The 18,755-nt window shown below is 43.5% G+C and overlaps 1 protein-coding gene across 2 annotated transcripts in view; it reads right to left on the reverse strand.

Annotated features, from left to right (window-relative positions):
* Positions 1 to 1,863: 1,863 nt before the first annotated feature.
* hspbap1 (hspb associated protein 1) overlaps positions 1,864 to 18,755 on the reverse strand; it is a 40,786-nt gene continuing 23,894 nt past the window's right edge. For both annotated transcript variants that reach the window (XM_080479061.1, XM_080479062.1), the window contains 4 exons: positions 11,590 to 11,761; positions 5,218 to 5,301; positions 4,942 to 5,052; positions 1,864 to 3,510 (listed from right to left, as the gene is read on the reverse strand). In XM_080479061.1, coding sequence (XP_080335187.1) covers positions 3,172 to 3,510; positions 4,942 to 5,052; positions 5,218 to 5,301; positions 11,590 to 11,761 — 706 coding nt within the window. In that variant the 3' untranslated portion in view covers positions 1,864 to 3,171. The remainder of the gene's footprint in view (positions 3,511 to 4,941; positions 5,053 to 5,217; positions 5,302 to 11,589; positions 11,762 to 18,755) is intronic.

The raw sequence follows: 18,755 nt of genomic DNA on the forward strand, positions 1-18,755 counted from the left end.
CCCTCATCATCTGTCCCCCCCCATCATCTGTCCATCCCTCATCATCCGTCCATCCCTCATCATCTGTTCATCCCTCATCATCTGTCCCTCCCTCATCATCCGTCCATCCCTCATCATCTGTTCGTCCCTCATCATCCATCCATCCCTCATCATCTGTTCATCCCTCATCATCTGTCCCTCCCTCATCATCCGTCCATCCCTCATCATCTGTTCGTCCCTCATCATCCATCCATCCCTCATCATCCGTCCATCCCTCATCTGTTCATCCCTCATCATCCATCCATCCCTCATCATCTGTCCCTCCCTCATCATCCGTCCCTCCCTCATCATCTGTCCATCCCTCATCATCTGTTCGTCCCTCATCATCTGTCCCCCCCTCATCATCTGTCCATCCCTCATCATCCATCCATCCCTCATCATCCGTCCATCCCTCATCATCTGTTCATCCCTCATCATCTGTCCCTCCCTCATCATCCGTCCATCCCTCATCATCTGTTCGTCCCTCATCATCCATCCATCCCTCATCATCCGTCCATCCCTCATCTGTTCATCTCTCATCATCTGTTCATCCCTCATCATCCGTCCATCCCTCATCATCTGTTCATCCCTCATCATCCGTCCATCCCTCATCATCTGTTCATCCCTCATCATCTGTCCCTCCCTCATCATCCGTCCATCCCTCATCATCTGTTCATCCCTCATCATCCGTCCATCCCTCATCATCTGTTCATCCCTCATCATCCGTCCATCCCTCATCATTTGCCCGTAGATGTGAATTCACATTAAATCACTTAATTCTGACTATATCGTGTTGCTTCCTGCTGATGGACGTGTGATTTTACACAGGATTTCCTCGATTAATAAAACATTTAAATAAGCAGCCTGGGATCCGTGTCTTTGTCCTTCGTATTCAACGAACCTCTGCGACGGAACCAGGCAGCAGCTGCTCCGTCTCTTCTGGTCCTGGTACTGATGATAACTGACCCTGTTTATGAGCTCCATTCTGTCCTGAAGCATCTTCTCACCGCTTCATTAAACCTCCTGATGCATCAGGAGGAAGCAGTCACACCGCTGGCATGTGGATGGACACACTTTTTTTTTCCACCATGAAAACAAAATCTCTGTTCCCCATCAATATTTACATAAAGACACGCCACTGCTCTGATGACTCAGCATAAATCCAGCTGCTCTGCCAAAGACTCAGATGTTCTTTAGAGAACATTCGTCAATAAAACTAAGAGAGCAGACAGGCCAATCAGAAAGCTGAGGGGAAGTCTAAAGTAAAGTTATAGAAATCATCATACTCAGTGCCATGTAATCCATCGTCCCGTAAGAGTCTGGGGAAATGGAAAAATAGCTAAAACCACTAAGAATTAGGAAAAATGCAAAAACAGCTTGAAAAATTAAAATGACAATAATTACTCAAAGACAAAAGATTAAAAATAAGGGAAAAACATATGCAACTGCTTGAAAGAGAAGCAAAACGTTTGAAAAGCCCAAATGTCAGAATTGCCTAAAAGTGCTAGAAAAGAGAAGTGAAACTGCTAAAATCACAAAAATCACAATATTTCACCTGCATACATAAAACACCAATAACATAAATTTGAGGTCATAATGTGACAAAATGTAGAAAAGTTCAAGAGGTAAGAAGACTTTAACAAGCCACTGTAGGAATAAAAGTGGAATTTTCCCTCACATTTCATAATATATATATACAAAGTGTTTTTCTACCCATTTGTGTTTCAGTCAATATGTGAGACGTATAAAACAAAGGAAACAGGACATCTGTGGCTACAGAAACTCAGATGAGTAAACCGCTGCATGTTTGGTGAAGAACAAACGTAGGAAATGAATCTCAGCAGAGAATTTTGAATGAAATCTTGTATTCATCAAAGCCTGCGGGGAGATGAAGGGGCGCTTGCACAGTTTCCATCCATCAGGAGCATTAGCATGGCCTGGAGGCTCCTCACTGACAGCTCTCATTACTAAACGGCACAGCAACATTTCACAGAAAACTAATGTTTGCTTGGAAGGGAATATTACTTTGAATTATTTGGCTTTTTAGCATATGAAATTGATTTAGGAGGCAATGTTTCCTCGTCTGGAAGAAACAAACAGGATTACCATATGGAGGACAGCCCAACAAGGAAATGCTCGGGCCCCTCCAATACGTCGCTGATTGAATTATAATTAGTTTTAGTAATGATTTGTATCACATCTGGTGTCCACGTCAGGAGCACCTGGGCTCAGCAGCAGGGGAAGAGACTTCTTTCTAACATGATCGGCCGTTTGGAGGCTGCACTTCTGGGAAAATCTGAAATATTCTGAGAAATTATAACAAATAGATGAAAATACTGAATTTATACTGGAAATAAAGGAGCTAATTTAAAATCCAGTTAATATGACTTGATGTGATGCTTGTCTTTTTATATTTACTGTTTTCAGATGTGACATCATATAAATAAATAAAATGACGCTTTAATAAACGGATGTTGACAACATTCATCCTGACTGAACAGAAGGAAAGAGCTCAGAAACCTAATCTCAACCTTTGATCAGATTATTATTACTAACGCCTCCATTTCCTCTCTACCATCAGAAAGCTTGAGAGAAAGTTCAATCAAAATCATTTGACAGAAATTCAGTGAGAAATACTAAATAACTTCAGATCTTTTATGGAGAATTTATAAAACTCAAAAATTTTAAGTACAACTTTTGGAAGTTCAGCAAATATGTTTACATTTCAAATGGATTAACACTTTGAATTTATCTTCAGAAAGTACAGATCTAAAAGAAAAAAGAGTTCAAGGAATCAGCCATAACATTATGACCAACCCAATATTGATGAAATCCCACTAAACTCCACTAAACCTGTGAAGGTCTGCTTTCTCTGGTGTCCATGGTCGCAGCCGGTACTTTTGAATTTCACTTTTTTAACCTGCAGATCCCTCATTTCATATATTTTTCAACCACATGGGACCACCTGCATCTTGATCTTTTTGTTGCGTTTCAATAACGGACTAAGCAGTAGCTGTACGAGGAACTGGCTGTAGTAAATCCAGATTATTTGTTTTCCAGGTGGAGATCTAGTCTCAGCCGTGGTCTGTGGCCTCTGGCGTTCCTCCTGAGCCAATGTGGCCCCCAGCCACTGGGGGCACTGTCAGTTCGTGGTCAGTGCTTGTCTGCATGCCTCTCCAGGAGAAGCTGGGTGACTCGGCCGATGATGTCGGGATGCAGCAGGCAGTCGAGCAGGTGGTTCGTGGTGATGGTCGTCTGTCCCCAGACCTCAGTGGCTCCTGGACAGAGCTGCTCTGCCTCGTCCTGACGGGACACCGCTACCAGATCAGCTCCGTAGGGAACACGGAAAGCCGCCGAGTCCCCGTCTTTCCTGACGTGTCCGTCAGAGTCCCGCTTCACCGCCCCGTCTGGGCGGCCCCCCCGCCTCCGGGCGCAGGCCCTCACCGCCAGGTTCACCAGCTGCATGTTCTCACTGTGGGGGGCTTCTCCTTCCTGCACACATCCACAGAGTCAAACAGCCACAAACTGTCAGACGAAACAAGTTCACACACACACACACACACACACACACTCACTCACTCACTCACTCTCTCACACACACACACACACACACACACACACACACACACACACACACACACACGAGTCCCTGAACTCTTTAAGCTTTAGTGTGGCACCATAAACAGCCACTAACAGCCTGGGAGAGTTTGATGTTCAGCCGCTCTGCTGTTTAAAGCTTCCAGGAGCTCTGAACTCTGCCCGTCATGACCTGCTGTTACTGGGATAAATACCCTGCCACTAGTGGCCACTGGCTGTGTGCAGAAATCAAAGGGAGAGAGAGAGAGAGAGAGAGAGAGAGAGAGAGAGAGAGAGAGAGAGAGAGAGAGAGCGAGAGAGAGATTTTATTTCTGTAGCACAAAATCCAACAGTCATCTCAAGGCACTTTGCATATATAACATTAATATATCATCTTTTCATTTTAGACTGACTGTAATATTTGAATATATATGATTTAAAAGAAACACAATTTATGATTATTTTAATCATATATCAATAAAATAATAGAATTAGAACTTTCTATAGTTGAGAACTGAAAACAGCCATTGGTTTGAGAGTAAAACTATTATATGTAGTAATTTGATAGATTAGACAAGAAGATGGATAGATAGATGATAGATAGATGATAATAGATAGATGATAATAGATAGATGATAGATAGATGATAATAGATAGATGATAGATAGATGATAGATAGATGATAATAGATAGATGATAATAGATAGATGATAGATAGATGATAATAGATAGATGATAGATAGATGATAGATGATAATAGATAGATGATAATAGATAGATGATAATAGATAGATGATAGATAGATGATAACAGACAGACAGACAGACAGACAGACAGACAGACAGACAGACAGTTAGTTCAGTTACGATAGTGATTACAATGTTTATAACAATCCAGTATTAAGTATTTTTACATTGTTTATAAATGTTTGAATTATGTATAAATAAAGCACCAATACATAATAAAATATCCTAGGTTTATATTAGACTAAATCTCTGTGCATAATATCTACTTAAAATGACAGAATAGAAGTAGAGCTGACCTGGAAACTACAGTGTAAGTTGAGGAAGGGTGGGTGTATCTGCTCGTCTTCTTCACTGGAGCTTTGCAGCACATAACATCATGCAGGGCCGCTCACAGCCTGCTTTCCACTGATTCACACACAGTCTGCACGTCACAAACACCTCAACCATAAACTGTGAAACAACTGTGAACCTATTTGCACTGTTTTTGTTTGTTCCATCTTTTTCATTTGCAATGGTTGACTATCGGGTCAGGGTAATGGAGGCAGTTCTCATCCCACCAAAGGTCGTGACCCACAGACATAAACAGAAGGTGTGTGTAAACCTCGGTGGGGTTGAGCCAGTCGTCTGTGTTGTCGTCACTCCGGACACGTTTTAGCGCGCAGACGACCGTCTTGGTCACGGCTTCGCTGACTCTCGCCACGTCGTCTGACTCCTGTGCAGGAAAGGAGAGCAGAAGGAGTGATGCTGACGCTGCAGGGAAAACCGCAGAGATCCACCTTCTGAATCAACACGCTTGTCAAAGCTAGAAGAGACATTAGGATAAACAAATACAGGAGATCTTCCTTTTTTCTGGATGATACATGACGGCGCTGCTTACCAACTCGATCCAGGAGTTGACACTGACAGTGACAGGATCCACCGACTCCACATAGTGCCACCAGTGTCTGGGCACGTAAAGAACCTGTGGGAACAGGAGATCAATTATAGCTCCTACCAATGCCCACTCTGCCTCGAAATATTCAGAGGATCCGGGGTCGGACTCAGGAAGCAGCGTAAGGGACGCTACAAGTCATAACTGCAGCGATCATCCACTAGATGGCAGCATTAACCTTCCCCATGATGCTCTCAAAGGTTCATTCATAAAGTGGCTCCATCAAAAAGGAGAAAGCTCATTGATTCCCGGCCTCTGCAGGAAGTCTCCATTCATTCATGGTTACAGAACGAACGAGCTCAGACACATTTCGAAAGATATTTCTGTAGATTTTCTGGATCTAAAGAGATCATTTATAAAACATTCAAGTCAAACGTGATCACAAATGTCCATCGACGGCAGAGATATACAACCGTTATGACCAAAAGAGTCATTTTTGTAACTTTCCACCAAATAAGATTCAAAAACATTGAAAAAACATGTTTAAGTTATAGAATAAGGATGACACAGCACATTCAGTTGTAAAGTATTGCCACATCTACAAAAACTGTGTCAAACGCTGTGTTGAAGAGCCGTAGTACAACTGTTTTGACTCTTTTTAGGTTTTTCTCACTTTTTTTTGTAGTTCACGCTGTTTTAAATGTAGGTTTAATCCTTAATACTTTATTAGAAAAATACAAATGATCAAATGTGAGGATGTCAAACATAAGGTCTGTCGGCCAAAACTGACCCACAAGAGTCTCCAATCCGGCCAAAACAAGCAAAGCAAACTTCAACATTTTTAAAGAAAACATTGATTTCTTTTTTATTTTTAAGGCCCGTCTTCAGAGAAGCGGACCCAACATTGAGATCCCAGCTGAGATGTCGGTGACGCTGCCATAAAACCCAGCAAACTAGCATTAGCCTCGAAGCCATGCTGTCAGCGGGAGTTTGTAAAAACACCCAGAATGCAACAGCTGGAGACGTTTTTGGAAGATTTCACTGTATTTTGCACCAGAATGTTTCATTAAAAGCAGCTTGATGTTGAGAATGTAGTCTTTTTCAGTACTAACTGTTTGATCTTGTAATTGTTTGGTTTTGCGAACGTATTGACAGTTTCATCATGTAGATTCTGTACCACAACTGAAAACCTTTCAAGTTTAAATTTAAAGGTTATCATGGCACTATTTCACCGGTCCGACACACTCTAGATGAAATCGGGCTGTTTGTGGCCTCTGAACTAAAATGTGTTTGACACCGCTGATCTAAATGATATAGAAAATAGGGGGGATACATAGACAAGGGGGAAATGTGTATACCAACATCCCCTTCCACCCTGGTTGGAGCAACTGGACGACCAATGACAGCGATCGATTTCTAAAAGGTCGGCTTTGATTAAAGATCGAGCTCATGATTTGCATCTGTTATAGTGTGACTGGAGGACCGGATCAAGGTCATGTGATAACATCTGAGGCAGTGATGATTGTGAGACACGGTCAATAAGTGGGAAGCTGACCTTTCTGCTTCAACTGTTTCACTCTTCCCAAAGGTCAAGCAAAGAAGGCCAAGCACTGTGCTAGAACTCTGCTGATGTGGGAGACGCACTCAGCCTGAACAAGACTTAGTTACAGTAAAACCACCCTGACCTTTTATGTTCAAAGACGATTTCAAGACTTTTTCCAGTTTTATTTCCAATAAAATATATTAATTGTCAAACTGACCAAAATCTCAAAATTATACCTTTATTATTTATTAAAATGAAATGAATCCTACTTAATTAACATGTAATGTGTATGTCACTTGTCTGTTATATGATCAAAGATGGTTGAGTCTACATTGGTTCTCCTGTGCGTCTCCATTGGTTCTCTAGTAGGTCCCCATTGGTTCTCTAGTAGGTCCCCATTGGTTCTCTAGTAGGTCTCCATTGGTTCTCTAGTAGGTCTCCATTGGTTCTCTAGTAGGTCCCCATTGGTTCTCTAGTAGGTCTCCATTGGTTCTCTAGTGGGTCTCCATTGGTTCTCTAGTGGGTCTCCATTGGTTCTCTAGTAGGTCTCCATTGGTTCTCTAGTGGGTCTCCATTGGTTCTCTAGTAGGTCTCCATTGGTTCTCTAGTAGGTCTCCATTGGTTCTCTAGTGGGTCTCCATTGGTTCTCTAGTAGGTCTCCATTGGTTCTCTAGTATGTCCCCATTGGTTCTCTAGTAGGTCTCCATTGGTTCTCTAGTAGGTCCCCATTGGTTCTCTAGTAGGTCTCCATTGGTTCTCTAGTAGGTCTCCATTGGTTCTCTAGTGGGTCCCCATTGGTTCTCTAGTAGGTCCCCATTGGTTCTCTAGTAGGTCCCCGTTGGTTCTCTAGTAGGTCTCCATTGGTTCTCTAGTAGGTCCCCATTGGTTCTCTAGTAGGTCTCCATTGGTTCTCTAGTAGGTCCCCATTGGTTCATTGGTTCTCTAGTAGGTCTCCATTGGTTCTCTAGTAGGTCCCCATTGGTTCATTGGTTCTCTAGTAGGTCCCCATTGGTTCTCTAGTAGGTCCCCATTGGTTCTCTAGTAGGTCTCCATTGGTTCTCTAGTGGATCTCCATTGGTTCTCTAGTAGGTCCCCATTGGTTCATTGGTTCTCTAGTAGGTCTCCATTGGTTCTCTAGTAGGTCTCCATTGGTTCTCTAGTAGGTCTCCATTGGTTCTCTAGTAGGTCCCCATTGGTTCTCTAGTAGGTCTCCATTGGTTCTCTAGTAGGTCCCCATTGGTTCTCTAGTAGGTCTCCATTGGTTCTCTAGTGGATCTCCATTGGTTCATTGGTTCTCTAGTAGGTCTCCATTGGTTCTCTAGTAGGTCCCCATTGGTTCTCTAGTAGGTCTCCATTGGTTCTCTAGTAGGTCCCCATTGGTTCTCTAGTGGGTCTCCATTGGTTCTCTAGTGGGTCTCCATTGGTTCTCTAGTGGATCTCCATTGGTTCTCTAGTAGGTCTCCTGTGGGTTTCCATTGGTTCTCTAGTGGTTCCTCATTGAGTTTCCATTGGGTCTCCAGTAGGTATCCTGTGGGACTCCATTGGTTCTCTAGTAGGTCTCCATTGGTTCTCTAGTAGGTCCCCATTGGTTCTCTAGTGGGTCCCTATTGGTTCTCTAGTGGGTCTCCATTGGTTCTCTAGTAGGTCCCCATTGGTTCTCCAGTGGGTCTCCATTGGTTCTCTAGTGGATCTCCATTGGTTCTCTAGTAGGTCTCCTGTGGGTTTCCATTGGTTCTCTAGTGGTTCCTCATTGAGTTTCCATTGGGTCTCCAGTAGGTATCCTGTGGGACTCCATTGGTTCTCTAGTAGGTCTCCATTGGTTCTCTAGTAGGTCCCCATTGGTTCTCTAGTAGGTCTCCATTGGTTCTCTAGTGGGTCTCCATTGGTTCTCTAGTAGGTCCCCATTGGTTCTCTAGTAGGTCTCCATTGGTTCTCTAGTAGGCCTCCATTGGTTCTCTAGTGGGTCTCCATTGGTTCTCAAGTAGGTCTCCATTGGTTCTCTAGTAGGTCCCCATTGGTTCTCTAGTGGGTCTCCATTGGTTCTCTAGTGGGTCTCCATTGGTTCTCTAGTAGGTCTCCTGTGGGTTTCCATTGGTTCTCTAGTGGTTCCTCATTGAGTTTCCATTGGGTCTCCAGTAGGTATCCTGTGGGACTCCATTGGTTCTCTACTAGAACTCCATTGGTTCTTTAGTGGGCTTCCTGTGGGTCTCCATTGGTTCTCTAATGTCTCCTGTGGGTCCTCATTAGGTTTCCATTGGTTCTGAGACTCTCAATCTCAAGGTAGAGGGTTCATGTCCCACCGCGGGCGTCACCTTCCTGTGGGCTCTCCACCTTCCTGTGGGCTCTCCACCTGCAGGAAGGTTCTTAATTTTGCAATGTGATCTGGGTGACGGTGCTCAGACTGACACCACCACCACCCGGAAACGGATAGGATGGAGAAGATGGATGGATGGATGGATGGATGGATGGATGGATGGATGGATGGATGGATGGATGGATGGATGGATGGATGAATGGATGAATGGTTCTCTGGTGGGTCTTCTGTGGGTCTCCATTGGGTCCTGACCCGACCAAGTCAGCTGTGTTCAGTACATCCAACGGACCAGGTCTGTCCAGCGGCTACGTTTTACAGGACTCACCACAGCCAGTCAGTAAACCTGGAAGCTTTTCAGACCAGAAGCTGCAACTGGAGTTCAAATCAGGAACATATGAAGGTCAAAACTCAATCTGATGTGCAAAACATGAAACCACAGTCTGTCCTGTTTTGGGACCAGCATTGAGCCTTTAGCACATCACATTTCATTTCAGAGACTACTGAGAAGCATGTGTCCATATTTGCCCTGCATTTTGTACAGCGATGGTGTGGTTCCATCAGGACATGAATAATAAATGTTCTTAGACAATAGTGCCACAGGATTTCTTCAACGTTCAGCATGTTTTCATCCGATTTCAAAAGTTCCACATTGGAAACCGTTTGAGGAAAGTTGTGTTTTCAGTGGCTCCGAGCACGTTGTGGCGTAAACAGACAGAAAAGCAACGAAGGTTTAGCGTCATCACTTGTTAGCGTTGTGGCGCAAGCGGGACCCCGTTGAGCTGGGATGGGCTCCAGCGCCCAAACCACCTGGAGCTGGATGATAATCTTGGAAACAGTTTAAATGTTTTACTCTGAACAACAGTCACTTTAATTGGCCACTAAACAAATCAGGCAGCGTGGTCAGTGATGGCGCTGACCCATAAATCACTGCACAAGCAGCCTGCAGGCTCACCTGACGGTGTGCTAGTGTGCTGCTGATAGCAGAAGGTACTTAGCACGCCGCCGACACTCCAGCGTTAAGCAGATAGTGAAACCAGACAGATGCTGAATTGCGTCGGAGCCATTTTGACTCTTTTAAAAAAAACAACCTCAGTGCATGTGGAATGTTAAACAAGGTGAAGGAGGACAAACATGCAGGATAATGGAAATGATGACTCCATCACGCTGCTAACTGGGAGGGATGACAGGGAGCCGACTGAGGAGCCACTCAGACATCCGCCTCGACCTCCACCTAGTTACTGCTGCACCGTCAAGGTGTCAGGAGTGACAATGCGGCTTATTTTAATATCGCTTCACCTTCATCCAACCCCGGAGCAAAAACCTCAGTCTGCTAAAAGGCGACGCGCTGTAATTTAGTGGCCCTCAGGTTTTATTCGCGACGCCAGTCACGACGGCCGTCACGACCGCCGCCACGACCGCCGCCACGACCGCCGCCACGACCGCCGCCACGACCGCCGCCACGACCGCCGCCACGCTTCACCCTTTTTTTTTTTTTTTTTTTAAATGGAGGACACCACGACAAATAAATCTCACAGCTGAGTCCACTTCTTTACATGTTCACAGCTTGAGAACCAATAAATCTATATTTTATGGAGAGAGGCCTGCGTGTCACACGCTGTCCATCACGTCAGCGTGGAGCCGCCGCGTTGCATAATATGGAACTTTGTGTTCAGAGTTCCTGAATGACGAGACAAGAAATATGCTGGTTGAAGGTCGGGAGGCACAGTGGTGTAGTGGTAATGCTGACCACTACTCCTTCACCCAGTCAGCTGGGATCAGCTCAAACACCCCAAAACCCTGAAAGTGTGAGATGGATGAATCTACAGAGGCGAGGTCGTTAACTCCCATGAGCCAGGGCCTATTTCCTGTGAGGTTTGCTCATCTTCCTGTGGCTGCGTTGATTCTCTCTGACAATCCAGAGAAATAATTGTAAGATTTAGTTAAATCTGTCACTCTTTATTTGTAGAATATATGAACCATCCAGACTCCTGCGGTCCTCAGGAAGAGGTTTACTAAGTGTTTCAGCGGCAGAAGAAACAAGGTGAAGCAGCTTTTAGCTCCTATGTTCCTCACCTGAGGAACAAACGTCCTGCTGACATTCTCCTTTTTTAAATCAGGACTTAGAACATTATTATCTGCTCAGACTTTCAAACAAACTATACATTTTATTACCTTTGTCTTGATAATGGTTCTACTTTATTTGTTCTCCTTTTTATGCCTTTCCGAATCACTTTGTTTAAAGTATGAAAGTAGAACTTTTTCAAACAAAGTGAGTTTTGGGAAGAAATAAGGAAATAAAGGATGAATAAAGTTGTCTGAACTGAATTAATCAGCATGCAATCACAAATCTCTTTCATTGCTAATGGACCAGCCAATATTCTAACCTCATAATACAGGAAGTTGACGCCAGTGATATTTCAAACGCTTTTCATCTGTGGTCGTCTGAATTCGACGTATTTGACCCAAAACACCAACACCCTTTGAGAGAAACAGCGTCTAGTCTGGCAGTCTGGTTCCTGACCTGTCCGGGCTGCAGGGTGACCGTGTGGACGGCGGCACCTCGGAAAGCGGGGAATCTCCTCAGGTCCGGATGTAAAACATCCACCTGGCTGAACACACTGGACTCCTCGTACGGGATCCTGGTCGGGTAGAGCTTAGCCGTGTCCTCTGGAGGGAAGAGGTACCAGCGCTTTCTGCACGGAGGAAACATCAAGGTTAAAGGACACGAGAATCAAGACTTTAATTCTACATTTCCTTTGGACAAGACCAATGGTTTTAACTGGCTGGCTTCTCGCTTCTCAGCTACTTAAAGCTGAAACTGTCCAGATCTGTTGAGGCCTCTGATGATGAGTGTGGATCTTAGCATGTATACAGCATCATCAAGTCAGCTTTTCACATCTTTTCCTTCTGTGCACCACTGATTTGTGCACCACTGATTTGTGCACCACTGATTTGTGCACCACTGATTTGTGCAGACAGCGTGTTGCAGCCATCATACCTTGGTCTTTGTCCGACTCACACTTACGTATCAACTCAAAGTGTAACAGTGAAATTTAAGCCAACCACTAAAAGTAAGTGCAGGAAGTGTGACTTCAGCAGTCAGCCATCAGAGCTTAGCTCCCACCAGAGGTTCGCTTGTTGGTTTATTGACAGGATAACCCTGTTTACACGACAACGTTTACAGGTAAAAAAAACGCTTCTTTTTTTTCAGAAAAGTTTTGTGTGTACAGAGCAACATTTTAAAAATGATTTCTATTTACATGGAAATGACAGAAACACTGAAAACAATGTTGTTTTCATGTTGGGTCATGAGTTGATGCTGTTGTTTGTTTTAGTACTGAAGCCACACACACACACACACACACACACACACACACACACACACACACACACACACACACACACACACACACACACACACACACACACACACACACACACACACACACACACACACACACACACACACACACACACACACACACACACACACACACACACACACACACACACACACACACACACACACACACACACACACACACAACAAGCTCTAAACATTAACAAGAGGAGAACACGAGAACATTCTAGTAGACAGACCACCAAGTTGGATTGTCAAAATAAAACTACCAAGTTGGATTGCTATTGCGGTGACTGTCAAAATAAAAGTACCAAGACCAGGAGAATATTCAATTTTTTCAATTCAATTTTATTTGTAAAGCGCTAAATCACATCAACAAACATCTCAAAGCGCTCTTACAATGATAGAGTACAACAGGACCCAACTAAACCCTTCCAAAGCAAGCAGGTGTAACAAGCAACAGTGGCCAGGAAAAACTCCCTCGCATGGAGAGAAGTTCAAGAACTCCCTCTTCAGGAAGAAACCGTGGGGCGGACCCTAGACTCTGGAAGGACGGCCATCCGCCTTGACCGGTTGGGGGGAGAAGTACATGGGATAGGACAGGGAGAGAGAGGAAAAGAAGAGGGAGAGAGAGAGTGGCAGACAGGCCAGATAAGTACAAATACTAAGAAAAGTCTATGATGAGCGTTGGTCTGATGATGAGCCAATCTCAGTCTGGAGTTTAAGGGCCGTGCCGTTGCGGTGGGGTCCCGGTGCTGTGGGGGGGGTCGGGTAGTAGGACCGTCGTAACTCCACTCTGTGAGTCTTGGGTCTGATCCCCTGGATCCTGCTCTCCTCCTGTCAGGGATAAAAAAAAGACGGCGGCAGTGTCTGGTGTCTACAGTAATGTTGTTACACAGAGAGAAAGAAAGAAAGACAAGAAACAGAACCTCCAAATGTAGAGTTCCTCCCTTTAACGGGAGAGAAAAAATCCCCTCAGCAGTCTAGGCCTATAGCAGCTCAACTTAGTGGTCCTATTTTATTCCTATTTTATTCCTAAGGATAAGCTTTATCAAATAGGAATGTTTTTAGTCTACTCTTAAATAAACTAATGGTGTCGGCCTTTCGGACCGAGGCTGGTAGTTGATTCCAGAGTAAAGGAGCCATATGGCTGAAACTCCTGCCTCCTGTTTTACTTTTATGGACTTTAGGGATTACCAACAGTCCTGCATCCTCAGAGCGAAGGGCTCGTGGAGGGTGATAAACTTCTAGAAGTTTCTCGATATAGGACGGAGCCTTCTGATGAAGAGTTTTATATGTGATCAGAAGGATCTTGAATTCTATTCTAGATTTAATTGGAAGCCAGTGTAAGGATGCTAAGACTGGGGAGATGTGCTCTCTTCTTCCAGTTCTGGTTAGTAAACGTGCAGCAGCGTTCTGCACTAGCTGTAAGGTCCTAACAGAGGAGTTTGGACATCCTGACATTAGGGAGTTACAATAATCTAATCTTGAAGTCACAAAGGCATGAATAATTTTTTCTGCATCTTTGAAGGACAAGAAGTTTCTAATTTTTGCAATATTCCTTAGATGGAAGAAGGCTGTCCTGGAGACATGTTTAACATGGGAAATAAAGGACAGATCCTGATCAAAAATAACACCCAGGTTCCTAATATCACTGTTAGAGGTTAAGGTAATATTATCTAACCTAATCAGACTGTCTGAAAAGTTATCCCTGAGCTTTTTAGGACCTAGGATTAGAACCTCAGTCTTGGATGTGTTGAGCATTAAGAAGTTGATAGACATCCAGGACTTAACGTCCCTGAGGCAGGACTCTAGTTTAACAAGTTGGTCGGCCTGATTGGCTTTAATTGATAAATATAGCTGAGTATCATCTGCATAACAATGAAAGTTAATGCTGTGTTTCCTAATAATATTTCCGAGTGGTAACATATAGAGATTAAACAATATCGGTCCGAGGACGGAGCCTTGTGGTACTCCACACCGGACCCGTTCATGCATTGAAGATTTGTTATTTACATGAACAAATTGAAAGCGGTCAGATAAATATGATTTAAACCAGTTTAAGGCTAAGTTTTTAATGCCGACGGCATCTTCTAATCTCCTTAAAAGTATATTATGATCGACAGTATCAAATGCGGCACTAAGGTCCAGAAGAACTAAAACCGATAGAAGACCTCTATCTGAGGCCGTTAGAAGGTCATTAGTAACTTTTAGCAGAGCAGTCTCTGTACTGTGGTTCATTCTGAAGCCGGACTGAAGGTCCTCTAACAGATTATTGTCCTGCAGATAATCCTGGAGTTGTTTAGCCACTACTTTCTCCAGAACCTTTGACAGGAAAGGAAGGTTGGAGATGGGCCTGTAGTTTGAGAGAAGGCTTGTGTCTAAGTTTGGCTTCTTAATGAGAGGTTTAATAACTGCTAGTTTAAAGGATTGGGGCACATAGCCTATTGATAGAGACTGGTTAATAATTGCGAGTATAGAATTATTAATTAGTGGCAGTGCCTCTTTCAGAATTCTAGTAGGAATTGGGTCCAACAGGCTAGTAGTTGGTTTAGCAGAAGAAATAAGGGAGTTTAGTTGGACTAGTTGTATTTGCTGAAAGCATTCCAGATGACTGTTAGGTTTAACCAGTTCCTCTGTTATGGGGCTAACGGACGGTAGGGTTTGATGGATGTTATCCCTAAGCGTTGTAATTTTATTTTGAAAGAACTTCATGAAGTCCTCACTACATATATTGATAGGAATAGTGGGCTCAACACTATTTTGGTTCTTGGTCAGTTTGGCTACAGTACTGAAAAGAAAGCGAGGCTTGTTTTTGTTTTCCTCTATTAAGGATGAGTAGTAATTAGTTCTACTTCTACTCAGAGCTTTCTTATAAGTTTTGAAGCTATCCTTCCAGGCTATATAATCTAGGTCTGTTTTTGTTGAACGCCAAGTTCTTTCTAATCTACGGGAGCGTTGTTTAAGCTCGCGGGTTGATGAGTTAAACCATGGGGATGACTTTTCCTGTTTTTTCATTTTCATTTTTTGAGGAGCTATGTCGTCTAGCGTTGTTTTTAGCATATCTGTCAGACTGTTTGTTAGGTATTCAATGTCTGAGCTAGCAACAGTATACGGGTCAGGAAGATTCACTACTGATTCTATAGCAGAGGGAATTCTTTCCTTGAATTTAGTTACTATGTTATCAGAGAGAGACCTGGTTAACACGGCTTTAGCCGGAGGTTTATAACTATTTAGAACAAAGTCAAAGGTTATTAAGAAGTGATCTGACAGGAAATCATTGTGAGGAGAGATGGTCAGATGCTCTATATTCAAACCATAAGTTAGAATAAGGTCTAAGGTGTGTAGATGTTTATGGGTAGGCCCGTCTACTACCTGAGAGAAACCTAGAGAGTCAAGTGTAGATTTAAAGCTGGCACTGAAACTATCATTTTCTACGTCAACATGAACATTGAAGTCTCCTACCATGATAACCTTATCTTTAGTCAGGGCTAGATCTGACAAAAATTCAGAGAATTCAGTTAGAAAAGTTGAATAAGGTCCAGGAGGACGATAAATGATTACAAATTCTACAGAATTTACTATTTTATTTGACGGGTGTCGCATGGTCATGCTCAGACTCTCAAAAGAACTAAAGTTGGGTTTTGGGTTCATGTTAATTAGTAACTGAGAGTTATAGATGGCTGCCACGCCCCCTCCTCGACCACTTTCACGAGCTATTTGAGTGTTAATATGACTTGGAGGGGAGGCTTCATTTAGACTAACATACTCATCTTTACGTAGCCAGGTTTCTGTTAATCCAAAGAGATCAATGTTGTGTTCGGTTATCAGATCATTGACTAGAAGAGCTTTGGATGATAAAGATCTAATGTTTAGGAAACCACATTTAATTTTTTTGTCTTGATTTTGTCTAGTTTCACACTTGATACGGATGAAGTGTTTGTAGTCATTAGAAGTTATTTTCCTAGGTTTAGATAGTTTTATACTTGTGGTGGTCCGAGGGATAGACACAGTCTCTATGGGATGTTTAACTAAGTTAGCTATGGTTGGTGACTGCCCAGAGGGAAACTCAGAGAGGCGTGTAGGACTGCGACTCTGTTGCCTGGTCCCCACTCTGGTGCGTCAGGATGGAGGAGCTAAGCTTTTAGCTATGTTTCTAGATAAGAGGTACGCTCCATCCAACGTGGGATGGATGCCGTCCCTCCTGATGAGACCAGGCTTGCCCCAGAAGGACTTCCAATTATTAATGAAGCCTACCGAGTTACTGGGACACCACCCTGACAGCCAGCGGTTAAAAGATGACGTGCGGCTAAACATCTCGTCACTGATGAGGTTTGGGAGGGGGCCAGAGAAAACTACTTCGTCTGAAATGGTCCGTGCGTATGTGCACACTGACTCTACGTTAGCTTTGAGGACCTCAGACTTCTTCAGGCGAACGTCGTTTCCACCGCAGTGGATTACAATCCGTTTAAATCTCCGTTTACTCTTGGTCATTAGCTTTAGCTGGGACTCAATGTCGCCTGCTCTGGCCCCAGGCAGGCAGCTAACTTTGGCCGCTGGTTGTCCTAGGTTAACGTGTCTCACTATTGAGGAGCCAATAACCAGCGTGTCCTTCTCAGCCAGCGTGCTGCTGAGTGGGGCAAACATATTGGAGACACTGACGGAGGCCTGACACATTGTTCTTATTGTCCATCTAGTTATTCATGTGCAAACCAACTCTTTCTGCCGGCTGCAGTGTGACTGTGCAGCAGCAGCAGCAGTGGTTCTGCCGTCTCCACAGGAACAACGGAAACGCACACGTTTGAAAACAAAAAGGAGAGTTTTTGAGGTTTCACTCAAAAACGTTGTCTGAATGGGGCCTTAAGAAGTTGTGGACTGATTTAGGTTTTTAAAAATTTGCCAAATTCCCTTCAAAAGATTCAGAAATAATGAATGGATTTCAATGAGATGTGGTACGATGAATAAATATAAGCAGAACAGGAAATGATTACATTTTGAGAGCGGTCTGGAGAAATGATCCTGCCAGAGGCAGGAGCTCTCTCTGTATCCTCACACTCATACATCCAAGGAAATCCTTCAATCTTGTGCTATTCGGTCATTTGGTGGCCATGATGGTCAACGAGATCTGTTTGTTTTGCCAATTCTACTTTTTTGTTTTTACAAATCTGTTTTATTTGCAGATTTGTTTGGCCGACAGAACCAATTCCATATCCATCAGTCCTCTTCTCTCTGCCTTAAAAACTTAAGATTGCATTCCCCAAACAATGTTATTCAAAAGAAAAGCTCTGCCACTATTATTTTCTTTTGTTACTCTGACCTACAAACGTCGCGGCATCAATGAGCAGGGCTGTATTATCATAGATCAGCAGTGTCAGAGGACTGCCTGAGTGGGATTTCATTCCGTTTTCAGATCGATACCAAATAAAAGAAGCTGAGAGCCAATTACAAGCAGTGAGATATAACGGCTGCTCTCCACGGGAACAGTAGAGTGAGATAAGGTAGACCTTTTCTCTTTTATTTCTCCGCTCGCTGTAACCCTGTGTGGCGTCTCACACTCTGTCTCCATTTCCTTCCCCTCGCTGCTGAGATCTGTGACAATTAACTCTTTTCCAGAGGGCAGAGGACAGATCACACCGTGCGTCTGCAGATACAGTGTTCTACACACTGGAAGAAGAGCCAGGTGCTTAACAGGCAGGACAAAAAATACAAACAAAAGAACTCTGGGACTTCCACCACAGAGCTGAAATACAGTGCAGCTTCTCTCTGCTCAGTATGCACAAGTCTGACAAGGCGCTGCCACCTTGCTCAGTGACTACCTCTCTTTTTACACTTTATTTTTCTTGGTACTGAACACAAACTTCTTTTTTAAAAGAATAACCGAAGTACAAAGTCTTCAATAACTCTGACAGTCACACAAACTCACAGACACAAGTAAGTGCAAATTAAAGTCATTTTTCCAATGACTTTCTTATGAGAAACTATGGAAAATATCAATCTGTGAGCCACAGTACACAGATAACTTTAATCTTAGGTGAAGATCCACTGAAACTAACTGAATTCTCACTATTTTCAGTCTTTGTGCTCCTGGATGTAAGTGTGACTTTCAATACAGTAGATCATCACTTTCTTTTAAATAGACTGAAGCACCTGGTCAGCCTCTCTGCCCCTAAAATGGTTCAGCTACAAACCCACAGACACAAATTGTATAGTTAAATATGGATACATGCTCCTCAGGGCTCTATGAATTCAAATGTGGTGTGCCCCAAGGCTCATTCCAGGGCTCTTGCTTTTTCATTTATACACAATCAACTTGGAAAAGTCCATGA

The sequence above is a fragment of the Lipophrys pholis genome (genome assembly GCF_963383615.2).
Source record: "Lipophrys pholis genome assembly, chromosome: 13".
Taxonomy (NCBI): domain Eukaryota; kingdom Metazoa; phylum Chordata; class Actinopteri; order Blenniiformes; family Blenniidae; genus Lipophrys; species Lipophrys pholis.